The sequence below is a fragment of the Castor canadensis genome, chromosome 1 (genome assembly GCF_047511655.1).
Source record: "Castor canadensis chromosome 1, mCasCan1.hap1v2, whole genome shotgun sequence".
Classification (NCBI taxonomy): Eukaryota; Metazoa; Chordata; class Mammalia; order Rodentia; family Castoridae; genus Castor; species Castor canadensis.
The window spans coordinates 578419-605775 of record NC_133386.1 but is presented as its reverse complement, the minus strand read 5'-3'; the positions used below and the strand labels follow the sequence as shown (position 1 = coordinate 605775).

Here is a 27357-nt window from a genome sequence, read left to right as displayed (position 1 = left end):
CGCGTGGCCGGAAGTGATGCGTTTAGCGTGCGCGGCGGGGAGGCCCGACGGCAAGGCGCGGTCGGTGTGCGTCATCAGTACGTGCCGTGGTCAAGAGCCGGAAGCTATGGAGGTAGGCGAGGCGGCTTGTAGTCCTGCTTCAGCCCCGTGGAGCGGCCTCGGGTCGCGAGGCTGTGTGCATCGTACTGAGCCGCGCTGTGGTGACCGCTGCGGCCCCGCAGGGATGAGGGGCTCGCGGCCGGTCCACGTTCGTCCCCTCAGACACCGGCGTCTCGCGGTAGCCCCGGTGCCGCCCCCCCCCCCCCGACAGTCCTCGTGCGGCGGCCCAGCGCGGACGGCGTAGTGGCCCAGTGGCAGTGGAGGGCGCGGCCCCCATCGGACGCGCGCACTCGCGCCGGTCGCGAGTGGGATCTTTAGGCAGCGGCTGGGGAGCCGACTCGGAGTCGTCCCTACCATGCGAGGGGTGAGAACGTTGGGGAGGGAGTTCAGCTCGGGGCGGAGGAGCCCATCGGTCCGTGAACCCGCCGAGGATTGGCCAGGGCTGTCGCGAGGGTCTTGGGTTAGGCTGTTCGGTGCTTAACGTAAACAAGTGTTTGTTTTTGTAGTCCGGGAATAATAAAGGCTTATCAAGCCGCTGCGAACTCCTCTATTGACAAATATGAGCAATAAAGCCTTTTAAGTTACTTTTAAGCACAGAAAGGACCTTTAACATTAAATCAGTGTTTTACCCATACAGCTGTTATGTGACCTAGAAAGCGCGGTAGCAATAGCCATGCTTTAGTGCATTCCATATAATTTATTTATCGGTACTGGGGTTTGAACTCGGCTTCACTCTTGTTAGACGTGCCCTCTACCACTTCAGCCACGCTTCCAGCCCACTTTAGTACATTCTGTATTGGAGGTATAATTTTCTCGTGATTTAAATATAGAGTAACTAATAGTCTTCTTTCCTGTTAAACAGTGTCCATTACGTTTTATATTTCAGATTTTAATAGGGGATCCCATTACTACATGTCTTTCTCCTTCAGTGTATGACATGATTTGTAAACTTGGGTTTGAAGTCAGAGAAAATTGTGATCTCAGTAGCATTGTAACTCAGAATGGTGAAGTATGCTGGAAAACAATCACAGGCTGTGTGAGATATGAAGAATCAGGTAAGTACTGTCTTGGTACCCCAAATTTCAGTGAGCACTGTTTCATTGAAAAATGCCTTTACCTGTAAAATCCCCTCCTTTACCCATTGCTTTTTTTAGTTATGATATAGGCCCAATTCAAAGGAGAAAAGGAATCAGCTGAAAAGAGGATGAGGCCAGAGAGGAGTAGGAAAGACAAGGGATGCTGGGTTTAGAAACCCTCCCATGAGCAGGAGGGTCAGGAGGCAGGCTGGGCTGTGGGCTGTTGACATAGATCTTAGGTCACCAAGACAATTTGGTGTAGAAAGTCATGTGAATTAATGATATGACTAGTGGCAGATTATGCAATCATTTTAAATGTCTTCTAGGCACACTGGCTCATTTTTTTTGAAGAGGAATATGGGTTGAGAAATTTAGTAATAGTTAGAAAATTGCAAATGAGCATACTCTGCCCCAGCAATTCCATTTCCAGAAACTTACATGACTGTTGCTTTCATAGATATGAAGGTGTGTGTGCAAGGTTACTCTGCAGCATTGCCTGTCATAGCTAAATAACTAAGCCAACAATCTGGGAAGAGCCAGAAGTTAAGCAGTCTGGGATTAGTTCAGTAAGGTAGGATAAATGCATACAGGGTTATATTATGCAGTGATAAAAAGGAATGAAGAGGCTCTGCTGGTGCAAAATTCTGTCTGAGCTAAATGAAAAAGAAATAGAAGGAAAAAATGTATGTGTATAAATATTTGTATGTGTACTCTGGAGATTAGTTGTAATAGTTACAATAGCAAGGGGGTAGGTAACTGGGAGACTTTCACCATTTTGTGTTTTTTGATTATGACCTATGTGGATGTTCAACCCCATACTTAAAGCATAAAAATAAAACCCATATTATGAATAAGTTCTTAGAACATATTTGTCATTAGAAATCTCCCAGTCTAATAATGTTAAAAAAAAAAGTCAGTTTACAATATCATATATAGTAACCCCTCTTGTCCTCAGGGGATGTGGTCCAGAGTCTTCAGTGGATGCCTAAAACTATGTATTATACTGAGCCCTACACATAACGCTGTGTTTTTCCTATATGCCTGAGTGGCCACACAGTACCAGAACCTAATTTCTCCTTACTTATTTTATGCCTGTTTTGCATCACCAGTCTTGCACTGTGGGGCCATCAGTAAATAAGGGCTACTTGAACACAGTGGTGTGATACTGAAGTTGGTCTGATAATCGAGATGGCTACAAAGTGAATAAAGGATAGGCAGTGTGGAGGCCCTAGATAAAGGGGTGACTCGTGTCTGGGACAAGATGGAGTGGGACAGTATGAAATTTTCTGCTACTGAGAACAATGCCCAATTTAAAACGTGACTTGTTTATATCTGGAATCTTCCACAAAGTGTTTTTGTACTATATTGACCATGGGTAGCTGAAGCTACAAATAAGGGGGACTGCTGTGTTCTTCGGTATGCGTGTCAGTTCTTGTAAACTTACATGAGGGTAATGACATTTTAAGCATTCTTCTCCTGTGTGCATCTTCCTGGTTTTACAAGGTGTGCCAACAGTGTCTCCTCCTTTTATGATCAGATAAGTGTCATGTAGTTTACTTCTAATGACATACATTTTATCAAATGTTCAATTTTAAGCTGATTATTGATTTTATGGAAATTTTATAAATGAATGCACTTTTTGATGACTGAGGCCCCTTTTCTTATCTGTTAAGGGCAAGATCTCGATTACTGGGGAAGTGTGCGGCTCCTGGGCCCTGTGTGTGAGGCTATCCACTTGCACTTCTTATCTCTAACCAAGGAGCAGTTTGAAATTCAGTATGCTCCATGGCTCCAGTGGACAAGTTTTCCGGAGGTTTGTCTTTTGAACCCCTTTGATATAAAAGATTTCAAATACCACTTAGAAGCCCTCTTTCAGTACTCCAGGTGTGAAGAAGGTTGCAAGAGGGTTGAGGGTTATAAGAGAAATCTGAGTTGTACAGGTGTCCAGAACCCAGTAGAAGAATGTGCACCTTTGAACAGCTTTTGGGTTTTTGTAGAATTAGGAGTCGGGGCTGGTGCTTGGTAGAGAGGTGCTCATCCAGGAACAGGAAAAAATCCACTCCAGTGTATAAGACACCTCACAGAGGAGGTGAGGTGTCTTAGGAAACCAGGAAGGAGAGTGCTTGGTGTGTTAACAGTGAATTGGAGAAAGGATAGGTCTTTTGGGGCCCACCCAAAACCTCATTTGGCTTGCTTTTTTGTTTTTCTCCATTTCATTTGACAAATGACTACAATAAAGCAGTACCTGTAAGAACTCTAATTCTAAAACTTCCTAATTTAGAGTATAAGGACCATTGCTTTTCTATTTGTAACAGCTCTTCTAAGTGGCAGGGTGAGCTGCCTTGTGTTTATTATGAGGAACTAAGTTAAATCGCAGTGGGAAGTAAGATGTGGGTCAAAATATTTGACTTTTCATAGTAATGCTAGATTTATTGCTTTCAATAAACATTTAAAAAAAAACTTTAAAGACCTCCTTAGATACTAAAATATTTTTCTTGATTGTGTAGGCATGGTAATACTTAAGTAGAAAATGTTTGTCACAAAAAACTAAAACAGCAGCTACGTATTGTAGAGGTTGAATTCGAATAAATTAGTGTTGTTACATTACTACTTCGAGAAATATTTTTAACATGTAGCTTACTCTAAACAGTTGTTTCTGGAAGTATTTGGAACCTTGGGAAACCTGCCCTCTCCTGCTACTTCTCTCAGTGTGATGAAGTTGGTGTCGTGTCTGGAGCGAGCCCTAGGGGACGTGAGTGTGAGACTTCTCACTGTTGGTCCATTAGGTTATCTGAACGAAGGTGAAATCATCAGATTTCTTAGTTTGAATTAGTTTTCATATAAAGCAGTCATTTGGTACAGATTTTCAATATTTTTCCTTTTGAATGATTGTAAAATTGTTTGTTTCTAAGTACTTCTCTCATTTGTACAAATAGTTGCTTCATGAATAACTCTAACATTAATTGGCTCTTATAATGCATTGTACAACTTTGTTTGAATTTTAGGTGTTTTTACTGATTGGGAAGGAATGCCCCTTTCTCTTAAGAGATCTGCTTGCGTCTGAGGAGCTTTCTCAGGTCTTTGGGCATTCTGCGGTAAGCTCTTTCTAAAACATACAGAGTAAACACAGCACAAAGTGCTTGGTATTAGCAGTGCTTTTTTGTTCTTCCAAAACTGATGTCACCTAGGGAAAGATGAAATATTTCAGCGATTCAAGGGTCTTTCTCCTTCCTCTCCCTTTCAGAATTGCCTCTCTTCTGTCCCTCTTCCACCCACACAGCAGGCTTTCCTTTCCTGAGTCTGATGTGGTAGAATAACTTCTGGAGTCCAGACAGAGGAGCAGTTTGAAACATACTGCTTTGATCAGTTACATATTTATGCAGTGCTAACTCAATACAGAATATTTTTTAAACCTTTAAAGTAATGACATTGTAATTTTATTCTAAAATATCAATGTTTTTAATATGTCAAAATTTATGCCCTTTTCATCCACTCAAATTTATAGTAAAAAAAAAAAAAATTTAGACATTGGTAAGAAAGCAAACAGAGTGAATACTTTTCCTGAATCTCCTAGAGGGCATGTGATCAAAGAGGCTGAAGACTGGGGGACCTCCAGACAGCTCAGTGAGTCAAGTTCCCTGAAGAGGAAGCCAGGGCAGTTGTATGTCAGCCAGGCCAGCAAGCAGCTGTTTTCCCTATTTGGGGATGAGCCACCATCTTCATTGACGCCCTCCCGCTCTTTATTGAAGCCTTGCTCTTGTCAGCTTGAGCATTATTTTCCCTCCTGGAGCTCAGGGTACAGGAATAAAGTGCAGCCTCTCATCGTTACACTGAATTCTTCATCGCATTTTCTGTTCTTTGCTGTCTGCCTTGTGTGCACAACCATTTGCCTACCTATGGCCACTTTTAGCCTCTGGATGGTTTTTCTTGGTCATTGGCATAAATACTTGATGGCCTAGACAATACACACCCAGAGTACTAAAAATTAGTGGGAGAGGGCCAGGCATAGCATCTCATACTTGTAATCCCAACTATACAGGACGGAGGTGTAGGTAGAGGATCACATATGAGGCCAGTCCTGGGCCAAAATGCAAGACTCTATCCAAAAAATGACTAAAGCAAGAAGGGCTGGGGAGTGACTCAGGTTATAGAATGCCTGCCTAGTAAACTGGAGGCACTGCGTTCAAATCCTAGTGCTGGTAAGCAAAGACTTCTGAGCTGAGTGTTAAACTCTCTTATGTTGGATTGAAACTGTTCTGTGTGCACATTCCACTGCTGGTCCTGGTTCTGCTTCTGAGAGAAGTTTAGAGTATGCCTCACTCCTCTTCTCTGCAGTAGTGTTTCATGCAAATGAAGAATGCTTTTGCTCTTTCCTTTGGCCTGACTATTCTCTTATTGTATGGTTTTATTTTCTGTTAATTTCTGAACACCTTCCTCTTTCCTGCCTCTCTAACACATGGGAGCAGTGCTGTGGCTTCAGACAATTACTGAGCCCTTGGGTAGGGTCTTGAGGCAGGTGTGCTGTTCACTCTACAGAGAGGGCTGGAAGCGGGTGGAGGACTGTACTTGGCTTGCTGGCTTGGCTGTGGTTGCTATCCACACGAGCACACACTGCCTAGTGCCAGGCCTCTTCCTGTCACTTTTGTCTTATTTACATACTGGGTACCTCTGATGTGTGTTAAAGCAATGCAGCCTATGTGGGCTCCCATTCCTGGAAAGAATTTGGTGTCTTTCCCACTGAGTTCCTGTCCTTACTCAGTGGGAGAATAGCAGTGCCTTCCTCAGAAGTTGTTGTGAATGAGCAGATGAGTCATGCATAATATGCTTGGCACATGACACAGTCATCAGTGTTGGCTTACTGTTACTACTTTATACTGGCCAAAACTGTCGACTTTCTTAAGTTTAAGGAAGAAAGCAAACAGTGTCTTAGTGTTGTATTGATTTACTCACAATTCAGTAATTATTCAACCATTTGGTGATCTGCTGTCTTAATGGATTAGATGGACGTGCTGAAAGTCTTCATTGGCTCTCCCCGTGGACTCAACCTGAGAAACGTCTTATGGCATGGGTTTGCATCACCTCAGGAAATCCCTCCGAAGTAAGTTCCTAGTTAAGTAATTTTCTTTCTTTTTTGATGTGTTTAAGAGTTTGCTATTCCTTGATTTTCACAAGAGGGAAAGATTAATTTTGTGAAAGACAAGAGTGAGACAGGGAAGGTCAAATTCCATATCAGTGGTAGAGTAACCAATGGTACAGGGTGTGGTTTCAAGGCCTTGTACCCCACAAGCACTCAGGCGTCCAGAAGGATGTGGTGGCAAATTAGAGACCCTGGGTTGTTTTAGATATTGCTGTCTCTCCCAGCCATTGCACAGCTTAATGTCTACAGCTCAGCAGTTTGAAAGCTCTTTATATGTGTGGCTGACTTCTTCCAACAGATGGCTGTGGTATTCTCCCTCAGATACTGTGCAACGATGCTGTTGTTGACGGCAGGACTGGGTCAGCTGCTAGAGAGTTACCTTCAGCAAACTAAAGTCACATTGGCACATCGACCTTTCGTAACTCTTACAAACTTAGAGGATTTGATTGTTTTTCCTGGCAAGTACTACGTTCCCCATTGCCCCCCTTAAGGTGTTAGTCAAGTAAGTAAATAGCATCAAGACTTAAATTCTTTTTTTTTTTTTAATCATGTTGTTGTAGGGGTACATTGTGACATTTACAAAAGTGCTTACAATATATCTTAGTTAAATTCACCCCCTCCATCATTCTCCTTTAAGACTTGAATTCTTGAGGTGTAATAAAGTACTTTCAGTGGCAAGATGACTGTGAGTTGCTTGAAGAACCTCTTAAACTTTATCCCTTCCAGCTACCCTGGAACTCTTGTGAGGATTCTGAGAGTTACAGATGTGTCAATCAACATAACAGCTAATCTGTTCCTCATGTATGTTGACATACACAGTGGCTTAAGGACATTTATGATGTATGTTTTCTTCTTTTAATTCTTGTGCATTTGCACTCATAATCGAAAATGCTTATAGAATGAAAGGTCTCCTATGTCTTCTAAAGATATGTTGTCTGCTCCAACCAGAACCCTACTTAGGGTTACTGCCTAAGTCAATGAGGAAATGTAGCTGCCATGTTCCTTTTATGCAAGGTCCCTGAGACCACAACACTCTTGACTGTAGGTCAGGTGTCTTCCTGCTTTAGAGGGTAGATTGCTGCAAGGGTCCCAGTTCATCTACCCGACAGAATCAGCTTATTAGCAACTCTTCCCATCATTTTTCACTTGCTTAGTGTGATTGTCATTAAATATATTTGCTGTTTTGCAGACATTACGTATGAGGTGCTTGCAGTGTTAGAACAAGTGATGACAAAATCTGCCTTCGTATTAAAAATCATGCTACCATATTGGAGAATGGCGCTGGTCAAGTTCAAGTCGCACAGGTAGCCAGGGTGGCACGGCAGAATTGTTCTTAGTTGAAGGCCAGGCCTCGATGGCCCTCGTTGCTCATGCTTTTTTTGCTGTTACAGTGGAAGTGAACAAATATGGGTCTGACTGGAGTGGATCGAACATGAAATAACTTCATTTAATTACTAGAAGATAGCTTATAGGTGTGTTTGAAACATTAGGTGCCATCCTCTTGATATAGTAAACATAACTTCTTCAGAATTAGTTCTGAAATTGTTTGAGTTCTTACTATAAGAGAAACATTGAGTCTGGCCTTAGAGAATCATGAAACAAAAGTAATCTTGGGCATCATATTCCCTCAGTAGTAAATCATATACAGAAACAAGACATGGGACAGATAGAGACCATCTCAGATGACCTCATCCTTATAACTTTCATTTTTACGTCCTGACCACCACTGAAATCTTGAAATTTGAGTAGTTTTTCAGAAGTGACAAGCAGGTCTTTGGTGACATTTTGTTGTACAAAAACTACTAAAATGATTCACCAGACATTGAAACAACAGAAAATGGTTTTAAAATCACTAATGTAACAAAGCTGTGAGTGTTTTTATTCCGTTTCTCATTAGTAAGTAATAACACTTTTTGCTTTTAAGACCACATTGGTCTTACCTGGACTACAGTGTAGTTACTGTGATGTTCGTGTTAATATTTATTTTGTAAATGTGGACTTTTGCTGATTTTCCCTTCAATTTCACAGGTTTGCTGACTGCACCATATTGTTGTTGACACAGCTGGAGACTGGACTCAGGAGAGTTTTTGCTGCAGTTAACAAGTGTGCACACAGGCTCCTGACTGCTGAGGTACACATGCTTGTTATTGGTTGGGATTGTTCTTCTTGTATTGTTGATTTTCTGTGGCTAATTAAAAGATTTTAAAAGTATCTCATTTTATTTGTCAATAAAGTGATTTTTTTTTTTTTAGCTAAAAGGTTTCTTTGCAAGGCGTCCCTATCATTTTTTGTTGCTTCCTATTATAGTGATTTTATACAATTTTTATTTAATTATGATTGTGTCCTTCAAACTTAATGATGTCATGAGCAGTAAGTACTTTTTCTCTCTACCCATATTCAATGGCACATCATGAAGTCGCTGTGGTCTCCAATGCTGGTGTTGGTGACTAGAAGTATCACTGTGGAATTGTGTGCTTGTGACACACCGAGGCAGGTCTGGGGTTGACTGACCTTGGGAAGTAATTCCTCTGAGCTTTAGTTTCTTCATCTTAAAAAAAATGGGAGAGTAACAGCTTTCAAGGAAGTTGTAGGATTTAGAGATGATTGTACAAAATACCTACTACAGTGCCTACCAGGTAGTTTGTATGCCTCCTTCCACACACATGCTTGCACACACACGAGGGTACATGCACACATCCTCACAAACGTATCACACACAGGCATCCATTTGCACACTTTCTCAAACACCTGATGCATATTCAGGTATGCACTGTGCACAGGTATGTATGTGCACATATACACACATCTGTACATGGCACTGCACTCACACAGAACATGCACGGGTACACCCACACTGTTGCTGCAGAGATCCCGTGTGAACTCCTGATTGCCCTTTCTGAGCCAGGAGTTTATGCTGGCTTCTATCCCTCTGGCTCCCATAATTGCATTTCTTCCCTGGGTAATAATTATGCTGCTAGCAATGGAGACCCCAAGTAACATGACTATAGTGATGTAAATAGGGTGCAAGTGCATCTCCTTTTCGTGAGTGAGCAATCCCAGCTGAGATGCACCACCTCCACCATCATCCCTGTGCTTCTCCCACCTGAAGAGGCTGTGCCTGCTTCCATAGGTGACTTCTCATGACTCAAGCTTGCGGCATCAGCTGTCACTTCTACCTTCCAACTGGTAGAAAAGGACAGCATGCCCCCTGTTTAAGGATACTTCTGGAGTTGCACACTATTCCTTCCTATCCAAAGCTCAGCTAGCCTGAGCTGCCAGGGCCACATGGAATGTTTCTGCATGGCCATGTGCTCAGCTTGCTGGGGAGAGTCAGCTGGTGCACATTGTGGGAGGGACAGCAGCACCTGCTGAACCGTGGGTTCTCATTTCTCCTCCGAGTTCAACTTCTTCATGTAAGCGTTCTGTAAATGCCTCAACCCAGATTTTCACCTTGAGCACTCACAGAAGTCTGTGCCATGCTTTTTCCTTTGTGGGAACAGCAGTAATTTAAAACTTTTGATTCAATAAAAATGAGAATTCAACATACCAGAAATTTTTCTATACAGCTAAAGCTGCAGGTGTTTTATAGCATCGAATGCCAGGGATTTCCAAGGCAGTGTCACCAGTGTTTTTTGGTCTGGATTAAGGGTTCCACCTGTTTGCTGAGCACCTTCATATGTGTTTCCCCACCATATCAAGCTTGCTTTCTTTAAAAAGGCATATTTTTCTCCATAAGTTCTTAAACATTCCTAAAGTCATCCTTGACATCTTTGTCTCTCTGGCAACAAAGGGGGACACTGTCCATGCCTTCCTTCTGCACATTCACTTTGCCCATCCTGACCCAAGACTTCCATAATCCCCACCTGGTAAGGGTTTCACTGCCTCCCAGTGGCACCATGGCAGGGACAAGCCCTTGACATGAACCTCAGAGGGATACTGGTGAAGACTTTCTGATTCTTTTTGAACTGATGGGAAAAAGAAAACCATTCACACTGATGGGGTGTTATGTGATGCTTTGATATATCCATTGTGTAATGCTGAAATCAGGTTAAATGTTTATGGTCACATCTAAAAATCCTTCTGACTCTTGGGTATACTCAGTACCATCACTGTCCGTGGTCACCAGAACTTTCACTCATGTGTAACTCCTTTGAACTCTTTAATCACCCTCTCCCCAGCTCCATTCCTACTATCCTCTCCATTCTACTCTCGACATCTGTGAGGTCAACTTTTTTTACATTCAGTAGGAGTGAGATTGTGTGGTACTTTGTCCGGTTTATTTCACTTAACGTAATGATCTCCAGTTCTGTTCATGTTGTCACAAGCAACAGGACTTCATTTTTTATGGCTGAGTAGTTTTCCACCATGTAAGTGCCACATTTTCTTCAGCTCCCATTGTTTCCATTTCTTGGATATGGTGAATAGTTCAATGAACACAGGAGTGGAAATGTGTCTTCATACTGATTTCATCTCCTTTGGATATATACTCAGGCATGGGATTGCTAGATCATGTGGTGGTTCTATTTTTAATTTTTTGAGGAACCTCCATACTGTTTTCTGTAACAACTGTGTTCATTGATGTTCCTACCAACAGCGTGCTGGGGTTCCCTGTCTCCACATCCTGGTCGACATGTGCTGTGTTTTTGATAATAGCTCATTACTGAGCAAGATGACGTCTCACTGTGGTTTTAATGTGCATTTTCCTGATGATTCTTCTACTGAGCAAACGTTCATGTGCCTGTTCCCATTTGTTTGTCTTCTTTTGAGAAATGCCCATTTTTAATCATTTTATTTTGTTGTTGAGTTTTTAAGATCCTTACATCTTCTGCATTTTTAAGATCCTTACATCTTCTGCATATTAAGCCCTCGTACAGTTTGCAAATATTTTCTCCCATTCTGTTGATCGTCTCTGCACTCTAATGATTGTTTCTTTTGCTGTGCAGAAAATGATGTGATTCCTTTTGTCTGTGTTTTCTTTTGTTTCTTGTGTTTTTGATGGAGTGTTGTCCAAAACATTCTTGCCCTTTGCAGTGTCTGAAGCATTTCCCTGTGTTTTCTTATAGTAGTGTCAGAGTTCCAGGTCTCATTACATCTAAATGTTTACCCATTTTGAGTGATGGGGGTTTGTGGATATCCAACTTTCCCCATTTTCTGATTTTTAAGGGTTTATCTGATGGGGAGAGAGGAAAGACTTTTATATCAATTCAATAAAAACTAGGTAGAAATTAATACATGTGGTTTATGGAGAAAAATGAAAAATCTTTCTGGAGAAAGTAATGGGATGCTCACATAAAATGCTGATATTGTAACATTGCATGAAGTCTGGCTGAATTATCCCACAAGCTTTATGAGGCAGGCATTATTCACATTCTGTTTGCAGAGAAAACCCAAGGCTATGGGATTAAATAGGTCACCCAGAGTCTCACTTGTCAGAGGTGATGAGGTTGGGATCAGAGCTGAGGCATCTCATCCTGGAGGCTGTGTCTAAATGCTGTGCTGATCACATGAAGATGCAGATATCAAAGACAACTTTTGGAGAAAACACTGCATTATAACCACTTGTGCAAAAATAATAACCAGTTATCAGGTTTTATTTGTATGGATAGTGATTTGTTAAGGTGTGGGACCCTAAATTTTAGAAATAGCTGAAATACTTGCACAGTCAGCATTCTCACATGCCTCAGTCATCAGACATACTCAGTTCCCATGTAGTACACTTATTTTGCCTCACAATGTCTCCAAATAAAGGTTCCTTTTCACAAGAGCGTTTCAGATTTGTGTCTCTGACCATAATTTTTTTTCCTACTTTGAGTAGGTTATGCTGTTGTACTTTGCTTTACTTAATTCTTTTCGTTTCTTCTCTTTTCTGCAGTCAACAACACTTTACACCACCTTTGATGAAGTAAGTTGTTAAACTTACTCAACTTGAAATAAAATGTCATCTTTTAAAATGCAGAGTGAAACAGATTTTCCATAAATCATATACATACAGGAAAATATTGATAGTAAACTAGCAAAAAGGAAAGTTTATAGTAGATTTAATATAGCTTTGAGGTTAATTTTGAGACTCATTCTTACTAATCTAATTTCTAAAGTTACACAAAATTCAAAGCTGGAAAATGCCAAGAGATACTAATATTATTGGGTGTAATTATTTAGAGCTGACATTTTAAATTTAGTGGTGTGTATGTGGTGGTTGTCAAGTTAACAGTGTACTTCTTTTTTGGTGTTTTAGATCTTGGCAAAACACTTGAATGATGGTACAATCAACCAACTTCCCCTTCTCCTTGGAGAGCCTGCTATGGTAAAGTATTAGGTATTTTCAGCCTTGTATTCTTGTGTTTATGAATCTGCTGTCACTGCTCAGAATGGAATGAACATGGGTTGAGGTGGCTCAAGAGCAGAGTCACCCACAGCTGAGCTCCCTCCCAGATGCCAGCCTAGCCTGGGCCCCCAGGTGGGCACTGAGCTCTGTCTGATTACTGCATGCCCTTTTAAAGCCTGACAACTTAGCTGCCCTGTTGCTAAACATTTGTGTTTTTTGGTTCTATGTGATATAAATGGGACTATATTATTTGCTTTGTGAAGAATAGCAGGAGTCAAATGGGTCTAAGAGTGTTGGATGAAAAGAGAATTGTCTTTCAGAACTTTATTTTATGAAGATACTGCAATGATTGCTCTGCATATTTCATATCTATTCCTTCTGACTGAGAGCAGACTTGGATTCTAGTTCCCATTCTGTGACGTTAAGCTAGATGCCTTATGGGCTCTGGGCATCCCTTCCTGCCAGCAGAAAATGAGACAGCTGAACTAGGTTGCCCCATATTCTTTTCCATCTTGAATCTCTGGGGCTGTCCATTCTTTTGCAGTCTTCCCAGGTCAGTTGTCTGGACAGTGACATCTTGATTTGCCTGCAAAGTTTATTTCCAAATGTTGGCAGCCCAGTTTCCTCCCTGGAGGAAGGTGAGAATAACCAAGTTATGTCATTAGGTACTAGCACCTTCCAGGCAGGTCTGCACTTAGTGGTTGGTCCTTAGGACCTTTTGGCTCTCATGTCCATCCTATCTGGTGCACAGGGAGCAAGGTTGCCTGTCAGAACCCCAGCTGCAGTGCTGTGATGAACACAGACTGTGAGGCTCACATTTCCCATTGGTTCCTCAAATGTGCCAGGCACACTGCCATCCCCCCCTCCCCACCACCACTAGGACCTTGTACATATTCTTCCATCTGTCTGTAGTGCTAACAAAACATTTCTGTCCTTCTGAAAGGATTTTCTCTGGGATTTCCTGAACTATCAGGAGGGCCCCCGTCTGCGCGATCGCTTAAGCCATGGAGAGATCAACTTAGGTGAATTTCCAAAAGAAGCAACCATTCAGCTGCTTGCCTTTTCCCTTGTACTTTCACTCCAATTTGCTGGGGAAGATGTGCTGTCAATGTTTAAGGTAATATAGACAGAGGAGATAGCTACTTAGACTCTGTCACTCAGCAATGAAAGAATATGTCTTAACTTTCCAATGTAATTAACTGTTTATCTTTTGTTTTAATCTTAGTTACAGTATTGCCATATCAGAATAATTGTGAAATCTTTACAGATGTCTTACATTAGTGAATGACATATTTACATCATCTATAAACTGTAATTCTTTGGTTATTTTAAAATAAATACAATGTTTGCTACTGATATTTTTATTTTCAGATTATATGTGTGACAGTTATTGTTTAAAAGTTCAAGCAATACAGAAAAATTGATATAAAATGTAAAATCATCAGTTGTCCCATCTTCCAGGAATGACTACTATTAAAAGTTAGGTGTCTTTGCTTCTGCATTTTTCTATGAGCATACCAAAGTGGGTTCATAGGAAGAGATGTTATATTTTGTAACTAGTTTTCATTAGGTATATCTTTGGAGGGGTCTTTGTTGTGCTTGCTCTTTTTGTCAGCTGTTGTTTCACAGTTCTTCAGTGATGGTTGTATTATAACTTTGCCTAATGAGGAAAATTCCTAATTTTGATGCTGAAATGAACATCTTTGTTCATTTGGGCACTTGAATTAGTAAATTTGTAAAAATAAATTTCTAAGGCTAAAAATACCAGTAAGACCTTTTTTTCTTTTTTATTTATTCATAACATTTTCATCTTTTCTTGCATTTATTGGATATTTGTGATTCTTTTGTTGACTTTGTTTTGTTCAGTTTTATTTTATTAGCCTCATTTGCCATTTTCATTGCATATTTGTCTTTAACTTTTAGTTCTTTTTTTCCATTTGGCTTCTGCATTTGGAGTAATTTTTAAAAGCCTCTTTGCTTTCCAGAATTATAAATATATTTGCAGTTTACCATTTCCTTTAAAAAAAATCTTCTCATTTACATCTTTGATCTAAGAGAAATTTAGTCCATCTTGGGAGTGAGGTAGAGAATTTAGCTTTACTTCGTTTTCCTCTACAAATGGATAGCAAGTTGTCTGAAAGCCATGTCAAGGGTCAGCATCTTAGTCAGTGTGTACCAGGCCCCGCCCTCGACTTTGTTTACTAAAATCTCTAGTCTTTATTTAAGCTTGTTGATAATGTTTCTTAGGACTCTTCTTTTCTCAGGATTTCCCTGCCTGTTTTCTATGTTATTATTCTGTGTGAACTTGCATAGTTAAAATAAACACAGAAAACAAACCAAAAAGGAAGCGTTTTTCATGAACTAGCTTAGGGAAACTGACATGTTTTGCAGTATTTAAAACTCCTTAGTGATATGGCATCTCCCATCTTTATGCCTGCTGTGGGATCACAACCTAGCCCTCTCTAAGTTGCATATCTTGCAAGTGGCTACACAGGCCCACATCCTCTTAGTCCTCTCTTCTCTGCTTTCATATTCTATACTCAATTCTTTATCTTAAAAATGAGTCCCAAGTCTGTTAGTCCCTTCACTCCCATGCCACCACCTGGCCAAAGCTCCCATAACCTTCCCTCAAGTGATGCTGGTTGTAACAGACCTCTTTCTTCCAATGACCTCTTCATTCTCATCTGAACACTACAGCCAGATCCTTTTTCAGACATTTTGCCCCCATAGTTAGAGTCCCTCCTGTGATTTCACAGTTTACATCTTAGAACAGAAGCCTGTAGGTTCACACTGTCCCCCTGGGACTCATTACTAACCTGCACACAGTTCTCTGCCTGCCCTGCTGGGACCTTACGTGTGAGGGTTAGTGTGACTCGGGCTCTCAGGTGTGAGAGTGGATGAAAGGTCAGTACATGGCCTGAGCTCTGAACTTGTAGCCATGTGAGTTGCTTGTTCTATACTGTTGAGAAATCTGGAGTTACTGCTCATTGTACTTGTAACAGTCGGCTCCTTGGCTTTTCTTTCTGCCTCTAATAGTTTTCAATTTCAATAATTTTTTTACTCTTATTTTTTAAAATACTTTTATGTTTAGTGATTAAATGTTTTTAGCCAGGTAAATTCTCTTGTAGTTTTATTGATTTTTTTAGCACTTTTTAAAAAATTGTTTCTAATTGTTTGGAATCTTTTTCTCCTTATGCAATTGTAGTTCTGTTGTATTGTAGGTGAGGGTAAATGTGGCCTTTGCAAGTTATGGTTGTTAATCGACTCTATTTAAAATCATTTTGTTGAGTATGGTTTGAGTACTGTGCCCAGCTTATTTTAATGAAGAGTTTTACTTTATTTTAGCTGCACAGAATTATTTGAAGGAAGATACGAGAAGTTAAGGCTATAGGTTGCCTACATTTCAATAAAAGAACAGTAAAGTTCTGTTTTCTTTAAACCAGGAGGAAGCGGCAATAAAATTGTTGATCAGTCTTGCAGAAGGCTACAGTTCCCGCTGCCATCCAGTTTTTCAGCTTAAGAAACAGGTATGCCAAGTTCAGGGCACGTGGGAGAGGGGTCTGTGTGTTTGAAATGGCTTCTTTTACAGAGGTGTTACAGGGTCCAAGTGCCTTGTCCAGTCAGACTTGTGACCACAACATGCCACTTGCTGTATGACCTTGACTGAGTGGCTCAGTTTTCTGAACTGGGCTCAGGTCCCATAACTAATAGTTGAAAGTAAAGATGGTATTTGCTTCATTGGATGCTTTAGCATTAGTGGAAGAATGTTGTGTTTAGCATGGAGCCTTAGCAGGCTGCTGTTATCTTTTCAATCCAGTGCTTTATCAGGTGAGGAATGCCATTTTTTCTTTTCTATATAAGACTAGCTTTTGTTAACATACAAACTCAAACAAACAATAGACTTTTAAGTGCTTCTACCAGGAAGTTCTAATTTGAGAATTGGCTAAGGTGCTTCACTCTACATATGGTAGGATGTGAGGGTAGTATGGGGGACAGAAAGAGGACAGTCACTAGGCATATCAGACTCAGGATGGCTGCTTGAGTGGACACTAACCACAAGAGTGCCTGGCACATGGCAGCACAGGCAGAGATTTTCAGAGGTAGCTTGGAGAGAAGACTGAAGCTCAATTGACAATGTCTGTGGCAGTGAGAAGGAGCTTTCCAGTAGAGGAAGTAGAGAGAAACAATGTCTGGTGCTTTGAAAGGAAGGCTCAGTCCTCATCCTGTGGTCAGTGGGTTCTGGTTTGGGGACAGGCAGATCAGCTGAGTCATTCCGATACCATTCACCATTCACATCACATGACCTTCTCATGATTCTGCTCCTTCCAAGGTGTCATTGCGAAGGTAGAAGTTTCTGAACTTGCCTAAAGGGACCAGTGTTTAGAGAGATAGGTGGTGGGAGAGAAGGTTCCAGAAGGAAGGGAAGCTTCTGAAAAGCCCTGCAACCCAGCTGCTTCGTCTCCTGACACTCAGGCCTCCTTGCGCTTCTTGCTGTATTTCCTTGGCCCCAGGCAAATCCCCCCAACCCCATGGCTGTTTTGAAACCTCCCCATTTCCTGTTCCTGCCCTCTGCTAGTTATACGTCTTCCATTTGTGGCAGTCCTGCATCCAGGCTTTATAGACTTAACTGCCCTGGCTATTGCTGCTGTCTAAGATCACCCACTTTTGGTGGCATCTGTCACTGCAGTTTGATTTGTTCACATTACTGTGGGCTAGAGAGGACTCTGCTGAGGGCTTCAGCCAGGAATTGATGGGCTGTGGGGCCTCAGAGCTCTGCTGGGCAGGTGTCCCTTTCAAGAAGACTAGAAACTGACCAGAGGCCTCACAGGCCCCTGAGTCACAGATGATGCTGGCTTCACACAGAGCTCATTGTCCTGAACCAGGGGTAGACTTCCACAGCACTTTCACATCTACTGTGTGCGCTTGGTCCTAAACCAGCTACTAAAGCTAGGGGACATGGGTCCCATCTCTCAAGAGTGTCACTCTGGTGTTCAGAGCACCCACCTGTTAAATAGCTACCAGTCCTCCAGTAGGCTGACCACCTGTCCCCACCTGAGCATGCCGAATTCTTTTCAAATATTGTAGAATTTGTGACAAGTTTTGTAAGTAGTAGCTTCTCGAAGGGATTTAATGTGTGTAGCAGTTGAAAACGTACTTTCTCAGATGTCATTGTGAATTCCAGGTGCTGAGCTGTGAGGAAAGCATCAGGATTTGGCCTCTACTGCCTTTGCCAGCAGATCCTGGTCAGGAACCAGGCAGGTGTGTGACCATGGGCTGTGTTACAGTCAGCACAAGAGTTCTTTCTCTCCTGGGGCTATTGGAAGACGGATGGAGGGGAACTGCTGTCCACGGTGGCTGCTGCAGGTGTGCTGAGCTGAGCACAGGCTTTGCCGAGGGCCATCTCCCAGACGGAGCACAGGCTGGAGGGGTCTGTGGGGAGGTCACTGGCACCTGCTGAGAACTGCTTAGCACACAATTAGAAAGAGGGGTGTGGGCTCAGGAGGAAGAGGGTGAAGATAGAATTTCTGGAGTCAGAATGCAGCAGCATTCTCACTTGGTGGGAAAATCTTTGGCAAGCCATAGATCACCTTAGCTGTACACAGTGCGCTTTCAGCATACCGTGTCAGTCGTTTTTACCACTCTGGGGGGTGAGTGTCTGCTTTTTCTTTATATTGGAGAAACTGGTTTCAACAGGTAAGCATTGTTGATTGAACATTAAAAAAAGCATCATTTCGCACAGGCACTGATGCAGGGGTTCTCGTTATCGTCAGTATATTTTTGAATATTGTCTGTTTTTCAGATTGGAAGACAATGCTAAAACACATGCCTGCAACTCTCTAATTACAAGGATTTTGTGTGCGCTCTTTCACCATATGCCTGAGAATCACAGTGTTGTTAAAGACTTGGATGATCTTCCCACAGAGCAGTGAGTGCCAGGATGCCCTGAGAACTTTTGACACATTATCAAGCAAGGGGAACAATCTTAGTGTTAACTTCTTTAAACATGGTAGTCGAGCTGGAATCCCAGGGTTGGTGCCTCAAGAGGGATTATTAGATAGAGTTTGATAATCTCTGTGTAGACATAGGTGTGTCCATTGAAGGTAGAAATACTCTGACAACTGTACCTTACTTACCTCTTGTGTCATGCCCCAGTCGTACTGGCAGACATTCCCATACTCTACTGCCATCACCCAAAGTGTGCAGGCATAGAGCCAGGGCCAGGATCTCTGGTGGATGTGTTCCCTGACAGCCCTTGTCACTTGCAGGTGGCACCACCTGCTCAGTGGACTTTGCAGCACACATGTGCCCACCCTGTTCTGCCCCAGAGTTGTCCTGGAAGTGCTGGTTGTGCTCCGAAGCATCAGTTCCCAGTGCCAGCGCGTGTCCAGCCAGGTGGTGGCTTCCTCACAGCTGAGGCACAGGCAGTGGGCGGGGCGGAAGCTGCGCTCCCGGCAGCGGCAGAACTACCTGCGCATGCTCCACAGGTATGCTCACTCTGCAGTGGGAGGGCCCTGGGTGGGGCTGTCTCATACAGGTGTTCACCCTTACTTCATAGAATAAAGTTGTAGTGCTGCTTTTTAAAAAATGTGACATGTGGAGTGTGGGTCCTACCTCCCCAAAGAACATCTGGATTTTAAACCTAGCAGCACAGTTTCTTGAATTTGTCAGCACTGCTGTTCCTTTGTATTTTATGATGTGCTATACCTTTAAATGACCATTTTGTACAAATTTCTAGAATTTTGAGTTGAATAATATGGGTGTTCCAAAGCGTGTGGTAGGACTGCTAGTGGGTCACCTTCCAGAAAGTGTTCAGTTTACATTCTTACTGTTTAGAAAGGTGTGCTCTAACCTCCTACCCTTACTAAGCATCTTCTGCACAAGGCCTGAGTAGAAGGTGCTGGGACTGACCAGGCTGTGCTGGTCTAAGTCACAGTGATGTTTGGAGAGCAGCTGCCGCTGGGCCAGGCTCAGACAAGGTGCTGCTGCCAGGCAGTGGACATACCTGGTGCTCTGAGCATGAGGAAGAAGGGCTGGACTTGGCTGGCTTGACTGCAAGGAGCCACAGGGCAGGTGTGGGGTCAGGCTCGTGGTGACTGGAATGCCATCTTCCCAGATATTTGAATTTAAGAACCCTTGAAAAAGGTGGTGGTCAAGTGAAATATACTTATCTACTTGTATTCTTGTCAGTATTAGGCTTCTTTTTCCTGCACTTCACTTGATTTTGTTGCTCACTGTACTGGAGTTGGTCCACATTCATGCTGTCTGTGGAAAGAAGGCTTATGAGTATCAGCAGTATCTAAAGTAAGTATGCCCTGCTTAAAAGAGATGAAACTTAGTTTGGGTAATGTAATGTTTTCACTCCTACTGGTTGTCTCCTGGGTTATTGCTTTATCTCCCATGAATTCTGATGAACCTCAGCTGTTGGGCTCTGGATTATGGTGCTAATGAGTTGGAAACATTTGAGGCTGACACTGTGCAGGCCCATTTTACAACAGTGAATTGTAAAATGTCTACCTGTGAGTTCTTTCAGAACTCTAGTCTGTGCAACCACAGCAGGTCTCTGGGTCTGAGTGGGTGGAGACTATAGGAATGACATTGGAGCAGGAGCCAGGTACCTTCTATGACTCTCAAAGGCAGAGGGCCTAATGTCTGGGCCACAAGGCAGACCCTGCCACATCCAAATGGCTCACAGCAACCAGGTTTGTTGAATATAACTAATAGTTTAGAATTTGGGATGTCCACTTTTCAGGACCATGCAGACCTGGGGATTGAAAGTCAGATGAACCCTTGTGTGACCCATTTCATGTCTAGAGATTCCAGAATGGAGGGAGGCCCCTTGGACAGGCTCTGCACAAGGAGTAGCTTGTGCTGGGATGTAATTGCTGCAGCTGCAGCCTCCCTCCATGCCCACAAGTTCTTGGTGTCTTACTTGGCTTTTAGCAGTGCTTTGCAGGTGGCAGGCATACCTGTGCACATTTGAAGTGGACATAAATACATGACTGGTATTTTATACATGGAAGTATAGCATCTGGTGAGAGTGTAGGTAGCAATGTGCATAACATCAGGTTTGGGGAGTCTGAATTGGGGTTCTCAGTTTTGGCACCATTGGCATTGGGCTGGAGCCTTCCCTGATGGGACGTAGTGTCTACTTTGGGGTGCCAAGCAATCTCCACCTAACTTTCTTCTTGAGTTCACTGACAAATGAAGTAATGTTTAACTCTAGGAATAATTTCAAAGTGTAGAGACAACATCTAAATTGTTTTGGCATTTTATAACAGAATGGACAAAGAAAATAATCTCTCTCTCTCTTAACAGATTCTTAAAGTCAATCTTGCAGTATACCGAGAATCTAGTGTCCTACACCAGCCAAGAGAAGAACAAATGGAATGAAACTGTCGATCTTACACATACAGCTTTGTTGAAAATTTGGACTTTTACTGAGAAGAAGCAAATGTTAATTCATTTAGCCAAGAAATCGACAAGTAAAGTAGTCTTATGAAAACAGTTATAAATTAGGATGATTTGGGTTGTAACAGAAAACTTAAGGTTAAATAGATTGGAACAGAGCATTTAGAGGTAGGGTGGATTTCAGGGATTGTTTGATTAGTGCTCAAGTGGTGCTTCTTTGCAACTTTTTGATTAGCCTGTTGGTGTGACCCTCAGGCTGGCCTCTCCATGGCAACCAACAGATGCAGCAGATTTTGGTTCCATGTCCTTAGAAGAAGTTGAGAAGCATGTGGCTTTGTTCTTACCAGCCACACACATGCTCTTGTCAGTGATCATTGTGGCCAGAGTCCAGGTAGACAAGCTGCTAAGACAGGGAAGTTAAGCTTGGGCTTACTGAAGTAGGACAAGGTCATTATGTCCGCAGCTCATGGACGAGTACTGAGGAGCAGATCCTGGGTATGGGGCAGGTGGTGCAGCTGGGTGCTGGGCAGCAGGCCTCCTCATCAGCATTTGTCTGGGGAAGCATTTCCAGGTGTGCAGGGCTTAGTACAGTCCCTAGAGAGTTGGAGAAGAGGAGATCAGCATTCCTGGCTGAGCTTGAACCACAGTTGCCACCTCCTAGGGGTTCAAAGTGGCTCAGACCTCTGGGTATCTGGGGAGTTCTACTGTCTGATCCAGATGGTCCTCCAAAGCTACTCTGTCCATACCCAGAAAGACAGTCATCTGCCTTAGTCAGCATAGCCAAGCTGGGAACTCTCAAGAAACCCTGGGAGGTTGTGATAACTTGCTGACTACATCTGTGCATGCATTTAACCACACCAGCCTCAGTGAACCATGGCTTTTCTACCTTCCACACCTTGGCTGGGCGTGGCCTGCAGCCACTCAGGGATGTACATTCTGCTACATGTATCTGGACTGTAGAGGAAATCCTGGGTGTGCCATGTGGCAGCAGCTCCTGGCACATTCTGCCTGTCACTTTGTGAGCTCAAGCCCACCACCCTTGCAAATTGACTTCTTGAAGAAGAAGTCAAGCACTGCGCTTCTCAGCTTTCTGTCACACAGTTGAAGATAGTGCTCTTAAGGAAAAGATACAGATGCAAGTATGTATTATCAGACTGTGGAAAGGATATACAGAGCTACTGTGTGTTGTTTTGCACCTGGTTATTTGTCAGAAGTTGGTATTTAAAACTTTTCTTAAGGCTGTTCCATGTTCCTTTATTCCAGCCACTCACTTCTGGGGTGTAGAATTCCCTGCTACGTTGACCTTTGCTCCCAGTACTCGTGTCCTGGGTGTAATTCTTTGCCCTCCAGTGCTCACCTCCTGCTGCTCATTCTTCCCTGGCAGGTTGACTTTTGCCCCCAGTACTCACTTCCTTGCAAAATTCTCTGCTGGTACCACCCCCAGTACTCATCTCCTAGGTGTGTCCCTTCTCCTGGAAGGGCAACTCATACCATTCCCAGAATTATTCCATGTGAAGTCCTTGTTCTAGTAACTGTTGGTGTCCATTAGTTTATCACTGGATACAGCAATGAGAAGAGTTTCCCTATAGAATCCCCTCGATTCCAGACATACTCTTCCCTGTCCTCCATTATGTGGTACCCTGTCCTCAAGGTAGTTGGGCTGTTCAACACATCCTCCTTGGTCCCTGGTTCTTTGGCGTGAAGCATCTAGCACAACCATCAGCCTCTGGAACACTGGCATACGCTTGTGCCTTTGTGAAGGATCTCTTCTTCAGGAAGGAGGTCACCCAAGACTGCTAGTGGCTCCTTAGGGTGCAGGGGGAACTGTTCCCACTTCTTCAACCTGGGCTTCTGGCCATGTTGGCTGATAATGCAGAGTACATGTGGGCAGCACAGCAGCCCATGGGGGAAATCCTTCTGTAGCCAGGCTCTCGGAGGCTCTCATCCATATTCTCCAGCTGACTCTGAATCAATGGCCTGACATTACGCTCAATACAGTCCACCAACCTTGCTGAAGGAATGGGCCCTTAGGAAGCCACACTGTGAGCAGCTGTGCAGTGTGTGAGTCCTCTTGTGAACCCTGAGAACTCATTACCCTTCCAGAGTTTGAGGCCAGTGTGGTCAGTGGCTACCTGTTCCATTTTAGGAATTAACTGTGTTGGTCTTTTAGCAGATTGGACATTCAGCAGGGAGTTAGCTCTTGGCCAGCCTCAGAGTAGGGGAGTGCCTGGGGCTGAAATCATTTGTGACATTCCCTGTTTCCACCATTGTCTGAGAGACTAAAGAGCAAGGACATGGATGGTGAGAGTAAGGCCTTGGCATCACCTGATTGAGGGCATGCTCTTCAGTGAGTGCCAACTGTGGTCACCTCAAATATACTTACCTCTCCTCAGTCCATGTCATTTTTCATCAATTTGCAGTCTTGTTCCTCCCAAGACTGATATTTCACCAAACTGTTACCTACCGACTACTTGTATAGATCTGTACTCTGGTTCTCACTACTTTCAGGCAGAGTGAACAACTGATGTGTGTGTTTACAAAGGTAGGGTTCCATGGCTATTTAAGGCCACCTTAAGTGGCTGAACTGCTGCCAACTTCACCTTAAGTGGTGTCACCATAGTTTGCAGAAGTCAGATCTAACTTCTTCAGACAGTTGATCATAGGAAACACCCTAAGGCCATAGGTGTGTGATGGGGTGTTGTCGACTAAATAGGGCCTGAGCCACCTGTTTGTGCTGTGCATGCCTTCAGGATATGTGTGCTCCTTGTCAGTGCTTCAGCACTTGCCTGGCCTGCCGACAGGATGGGTCAGACACACGGTTGTAGAGGTCAGCTTAAGTTCCATGGTAGTTAGCAGTTCATGGCAAAGCGCAGCTCTTGATGTTTTCCTACAAAGCCAGACAACAGCTGATTCTCAAAAGGAGAATGATTATCTGCAGAAGAGGGCAGGATTTTGCCCCAGAATCTTAGGGCTCCCTGCAGCATCCAGTTGGCCACAGACCTGTGTGTCCCTGGGTCCTGTTGGGACTATGGTCCAAGAGAGAGCAACGTTGACACCACCCTGCCTCTTGTCACTGCAGGGATTAGAGCTGGTGCACTGCTTCCTTAGCGCACAGAGGCTGTTCTCTCACCTCTATCTTGGTGGCAGTGAATGTGAGATGAGACAAACTGTCTTATTCTTTAACAAACATCCCAAGTCTCTGGACCCTACAATGCAGCACCCTCTGCACTATTACAGGGTTCATGTACTTCATCAGGACATACGGGATGTCCTGTTGGCTGTGGGTACTGCATCACCAACAGACCATCCTGCTATCCTGTGGATGACAGAACAGCTAGTGGTCCCGAATATCTAGGTTGTCCTAAAGAACAGAGAGGCACCCAAGTACAACTGCGAGACCATGGAGCTGATTGTCATCCCCAAAGACTGCTTCTGGCAGGTCTGCTGTAGACCAGAGACACGGTCTGTGTTGACTTATCACAGTAGAGACATTACCTGATTAAGTGTGACAGGCCATGGTCACAGGACCCTTCTGTTTTCTGCACGGGTCAGATGGCATAGATCATGTGCCTAAGGACTCAGGTTCTTCCAGTGGGGCTGTGTTGCATTTGGATTTGCCATTTTAGGGGAAAAAAGCCTTTCTACCATGTGTTAGTCAGCTCTCCATCAGGTGACAAAATACTGGAGAAAGTCAACAAAAGAGGAAAGATTTATTTTGACTCGAGGTTTCAGTTATTGGTCACGTGGCTTCATTGTTCCTCGTGCCCAAAGTGATACTGAACATAACAGTGGAGCAAAGCTACTCACCTCATTGCAGTTGGGAAGCAAAGATTGAGCATGGGACCAGGGAAAGATAACATCCTTCAAGGGCACTACAGTGACCTACATCCTCCAACTAGGCATCACCTCCTAGTTTCCAGCATTCCGTGCTTTGAGTGCATCAGTGCATTAATCCATTTAAGTTGGATCCCTCATGACCCAATACCTCCGAATAATGCTGCACTGGGGACCAAGCTTTCAACACATGATCCTTTGGTGACATTTTAGGTCTATACCACATCACACTGGTGTCTACTTTAGACCTGACTTCATGGGTCAGGAAGCCAAGATGGGGTACTACCAATTTCTGTGTGCGCTGTTACAGGGCCAGCTGTGAGGCTGACATGGGCCAGACCTGCAGTAGCTGTTGCTCAGTCTCCAGGACTTTAAAGGTTGGGTATCTTCCCTCATTCCCAGTAATCCTGGCAGATAAGCACAGCACCTTAAAGGAAGGATCAAGAGCAGATGGCTCCCTTTATGCAGGAGGTTCTGGGAAATGGGGAGGGTCTGGTCCTCTGTTGACTGGTGTTGAAGTCTATCCACCAGGCCTAGAGAGTCTGTTTCCTTGTACAGACCAAGAGTACATGTGTTGCAAGTCCTCAGAGACTGTGACCAAGTAGCTATTGCCGAGGCTCTGTCGGCTCAGCCACTCTGCTTTCCACTGGAAGAACCACATGCACTTTTCTGTTTTTCCATTAGTGTTGGGCACTGACATTGCCATCATTCAAATGAAATCGAGAAGCTGACCTAAATGGTGTCACTCCCCACTGCCACCCCTCCTAAGGGGAACTGCCACTACAGACCCATCAAGGACACCAGGGCTCCCCTTGTCACTGAAAGAGAACCAAAAGCAACCCAGTATCTCTTGTCTTTCTAAACTTGGATTGCATCCTCAGATGTATCAGAAAGTTACACCCTCTCAGCTCCACTTAGTAGAGGCCATGGAAGTTCAATTAGAGTCCCAACGTGAATTTGGGGAGACCACAGAAGAAAGGAAGAAACTTTGAATGAGGACTCTGGATTTTCATTGCCTATTGGAAATGACACAGCTAACTCTAAGTGCTTGTCCTGGTGTGGATCTGAGGTGGAAAAGCTCTCCTTGTGAGGATGCCTAACAGGAGCTCACCCCGTGGTGCTGTCCAGCATGCCTCAGGCCAGAACAAACCTTCTAAAAGGGTTCAGGGTTTCTTTGGTGCTGGGCCAGAATTGAGGCTTTTGCTGCTGCTACTGCAGGTAACAGCCATTAACAGTTCACAACAGGAACGGCACTGCTGTGTGCATCCATGCTCAGTTGGTGTGACCCTCAGAGGACTGCTGTCCCAAGTAGACACACTATTCCTGCCAGTGTGCCTCCTCACCTACATTGGGTGTTTGTCCCTCTGTTGGCCAAATTGATTGTGACAGGCACTTTCATCAGATGCCTCACTACTTTCATTTAGGTTACAACAGGTAGGGGCTGAAATTCATTGCTTTTCCGTAAGTGAAGTTGGAATTGACTTTAGAAATAAATTCAGCGTCACACCACTTCTACTCTGTATTTGTATATCTCTGGAATTTTGACCAAGCCATTGGAAATTATGGTCACTGTTTGTCTAGGAGACTGGATTCCCCACAGTTGTCAGTGAGGAAATGTAACACTCAATGCATGGTCCTCGTAAAAGCTCCCTGGTAGATACAGAAATATCCTTTATATCTACTTTTCTTCACTTTCCATCTAAATATGGTGACTTGTTACTACTTTTTAAATGCTTTTTTTCTTTTCATGTGGACATTTTTTAGTTGTCAGTTTTGCAAATGTCTACCAAGTGGTTCTCTCAGATTGAACACTTATGGAAATATACTTACATGGTGCCGTGTCCTCGTGCATCACTCTAGGGACACACAACCCACATGGTGCCAGGTCCTCGTGCATCACACCAGTGAGATGCAGTCCACATGCATGGTGCCATGTCCTCATGCATCACACCAGGAACACATGACCCACATACATGGTGCTCTTGTACGTCACACCATGGACATGCAACCCACCTACGTGAGGATGTGTCTCCTTAGCACAGCAACAACCACATGGTACCCTTTTGCTCTTTTACTGTGTTGAGAAACTTGATATCCATTCTAAAAAAGGAGAAGGCCAGATTTCTTCATTATAAGGTATCCTTTCTTTATGTAATTAGTAACTAAAACTTGGTTCAATACATGAACACGTGTATTACCCTTTATCCAAATCTAGTAACTAATAATTCTTGCCTGCATCTTTGTTAATGATGAAATGATGATTTTCTATTTGTGCCATGAGTTTTACATTAGTTGTCATTTTCCTGTAAAGAAGGAAGAATACTTTTGGGCACCGGTGGCTCACGCCTGTAATCCTAGTTACTCAGGAGGATCGCAGTTCAAAGCTACCCTAGGCAAATAGTTCTGTGAGACCCTATCTCAAAAAAAAAAAAAGAAAAAAAAAACCTTCACAAAAAAGGGATGATGGAGTTGCTCAA

General features: G+C 43.3%; 1 protein-coding gene across 5 annotated transcripts; it reads left to right on the top strand.

Moving 5' to 3' along the window:
• Nucleotides 1-74: 74 nt before the first annotated feature.
• Ermard (ER membrane associated RNA degradation) lies at nucleotides 75-27357 on the top strand. 5 transcript variants are annotated; one of them, XM_074069958.1, is made up of 18 exons: nucleotides 75-112; nucleotides 986-1154; nucleotides 2849-2988; nucleotides 3826-3927; nucleotides 4181-4270; nucleotides 6176-6273; nucleotides 6634-6770; nucleotides 7502-7616; nucleotides 8341-8443; nucleotides 12185-12214; nucleotides 12548-12616; nucleotides 13581-13754; nucleotides 16081-16164; nucleotides 17820-18001; nucleotides 18438-18563; nucleotides 18904-19122; nucleotides 19826-19939; nucleotides 20954-27357. In XM_074069958.1, exons 1-18 carry the CDS (start codon nucleotides 107-109, stop codon nucleotides 21135-21137), a joined length of 2142 nt encoding a protein of 713 aa, XP_073926059.1. In that variant the 5' UTR covers nucleotides 75-106; the 3' UTR covers nucleotides 21138-27357. The 5 variants fall into 5 exon arrangements, with proteins under 5 accessions (XP_073926059.1, XP_020029359.1, XP_073926048.1 ...); XM_020173770.2 differs by lacking the exon at nucleotides 75-112 and adding an exon at nucleotides 119-463 and having other exon boundaries at nucleotides 17820-17896; XM_074069947.1 differs by lacking the exon at nucleotides 75-112 and adding an exon at nucleotides 119-463.

Bases quoted from the DNA above. Each gene is read 5' to 3' on its own strand.
- Ermard (XM_074069947.1), top strand. The intron at 12,617-13,580 runs GTAAAGTATTAG...TCCTTCTGAAAG, and splicing joins TCCTTGGAGAGCCTGCTATG to GATTTTCTCTGGGATTTCCT. The intron at 19,123-19,825 runs GTATGCTCACTC...TATTCTTGTCAG, and splicing joins TACCTGCGCATGCTCCACAG to TATTAGGCTTCTTTTTCCTG.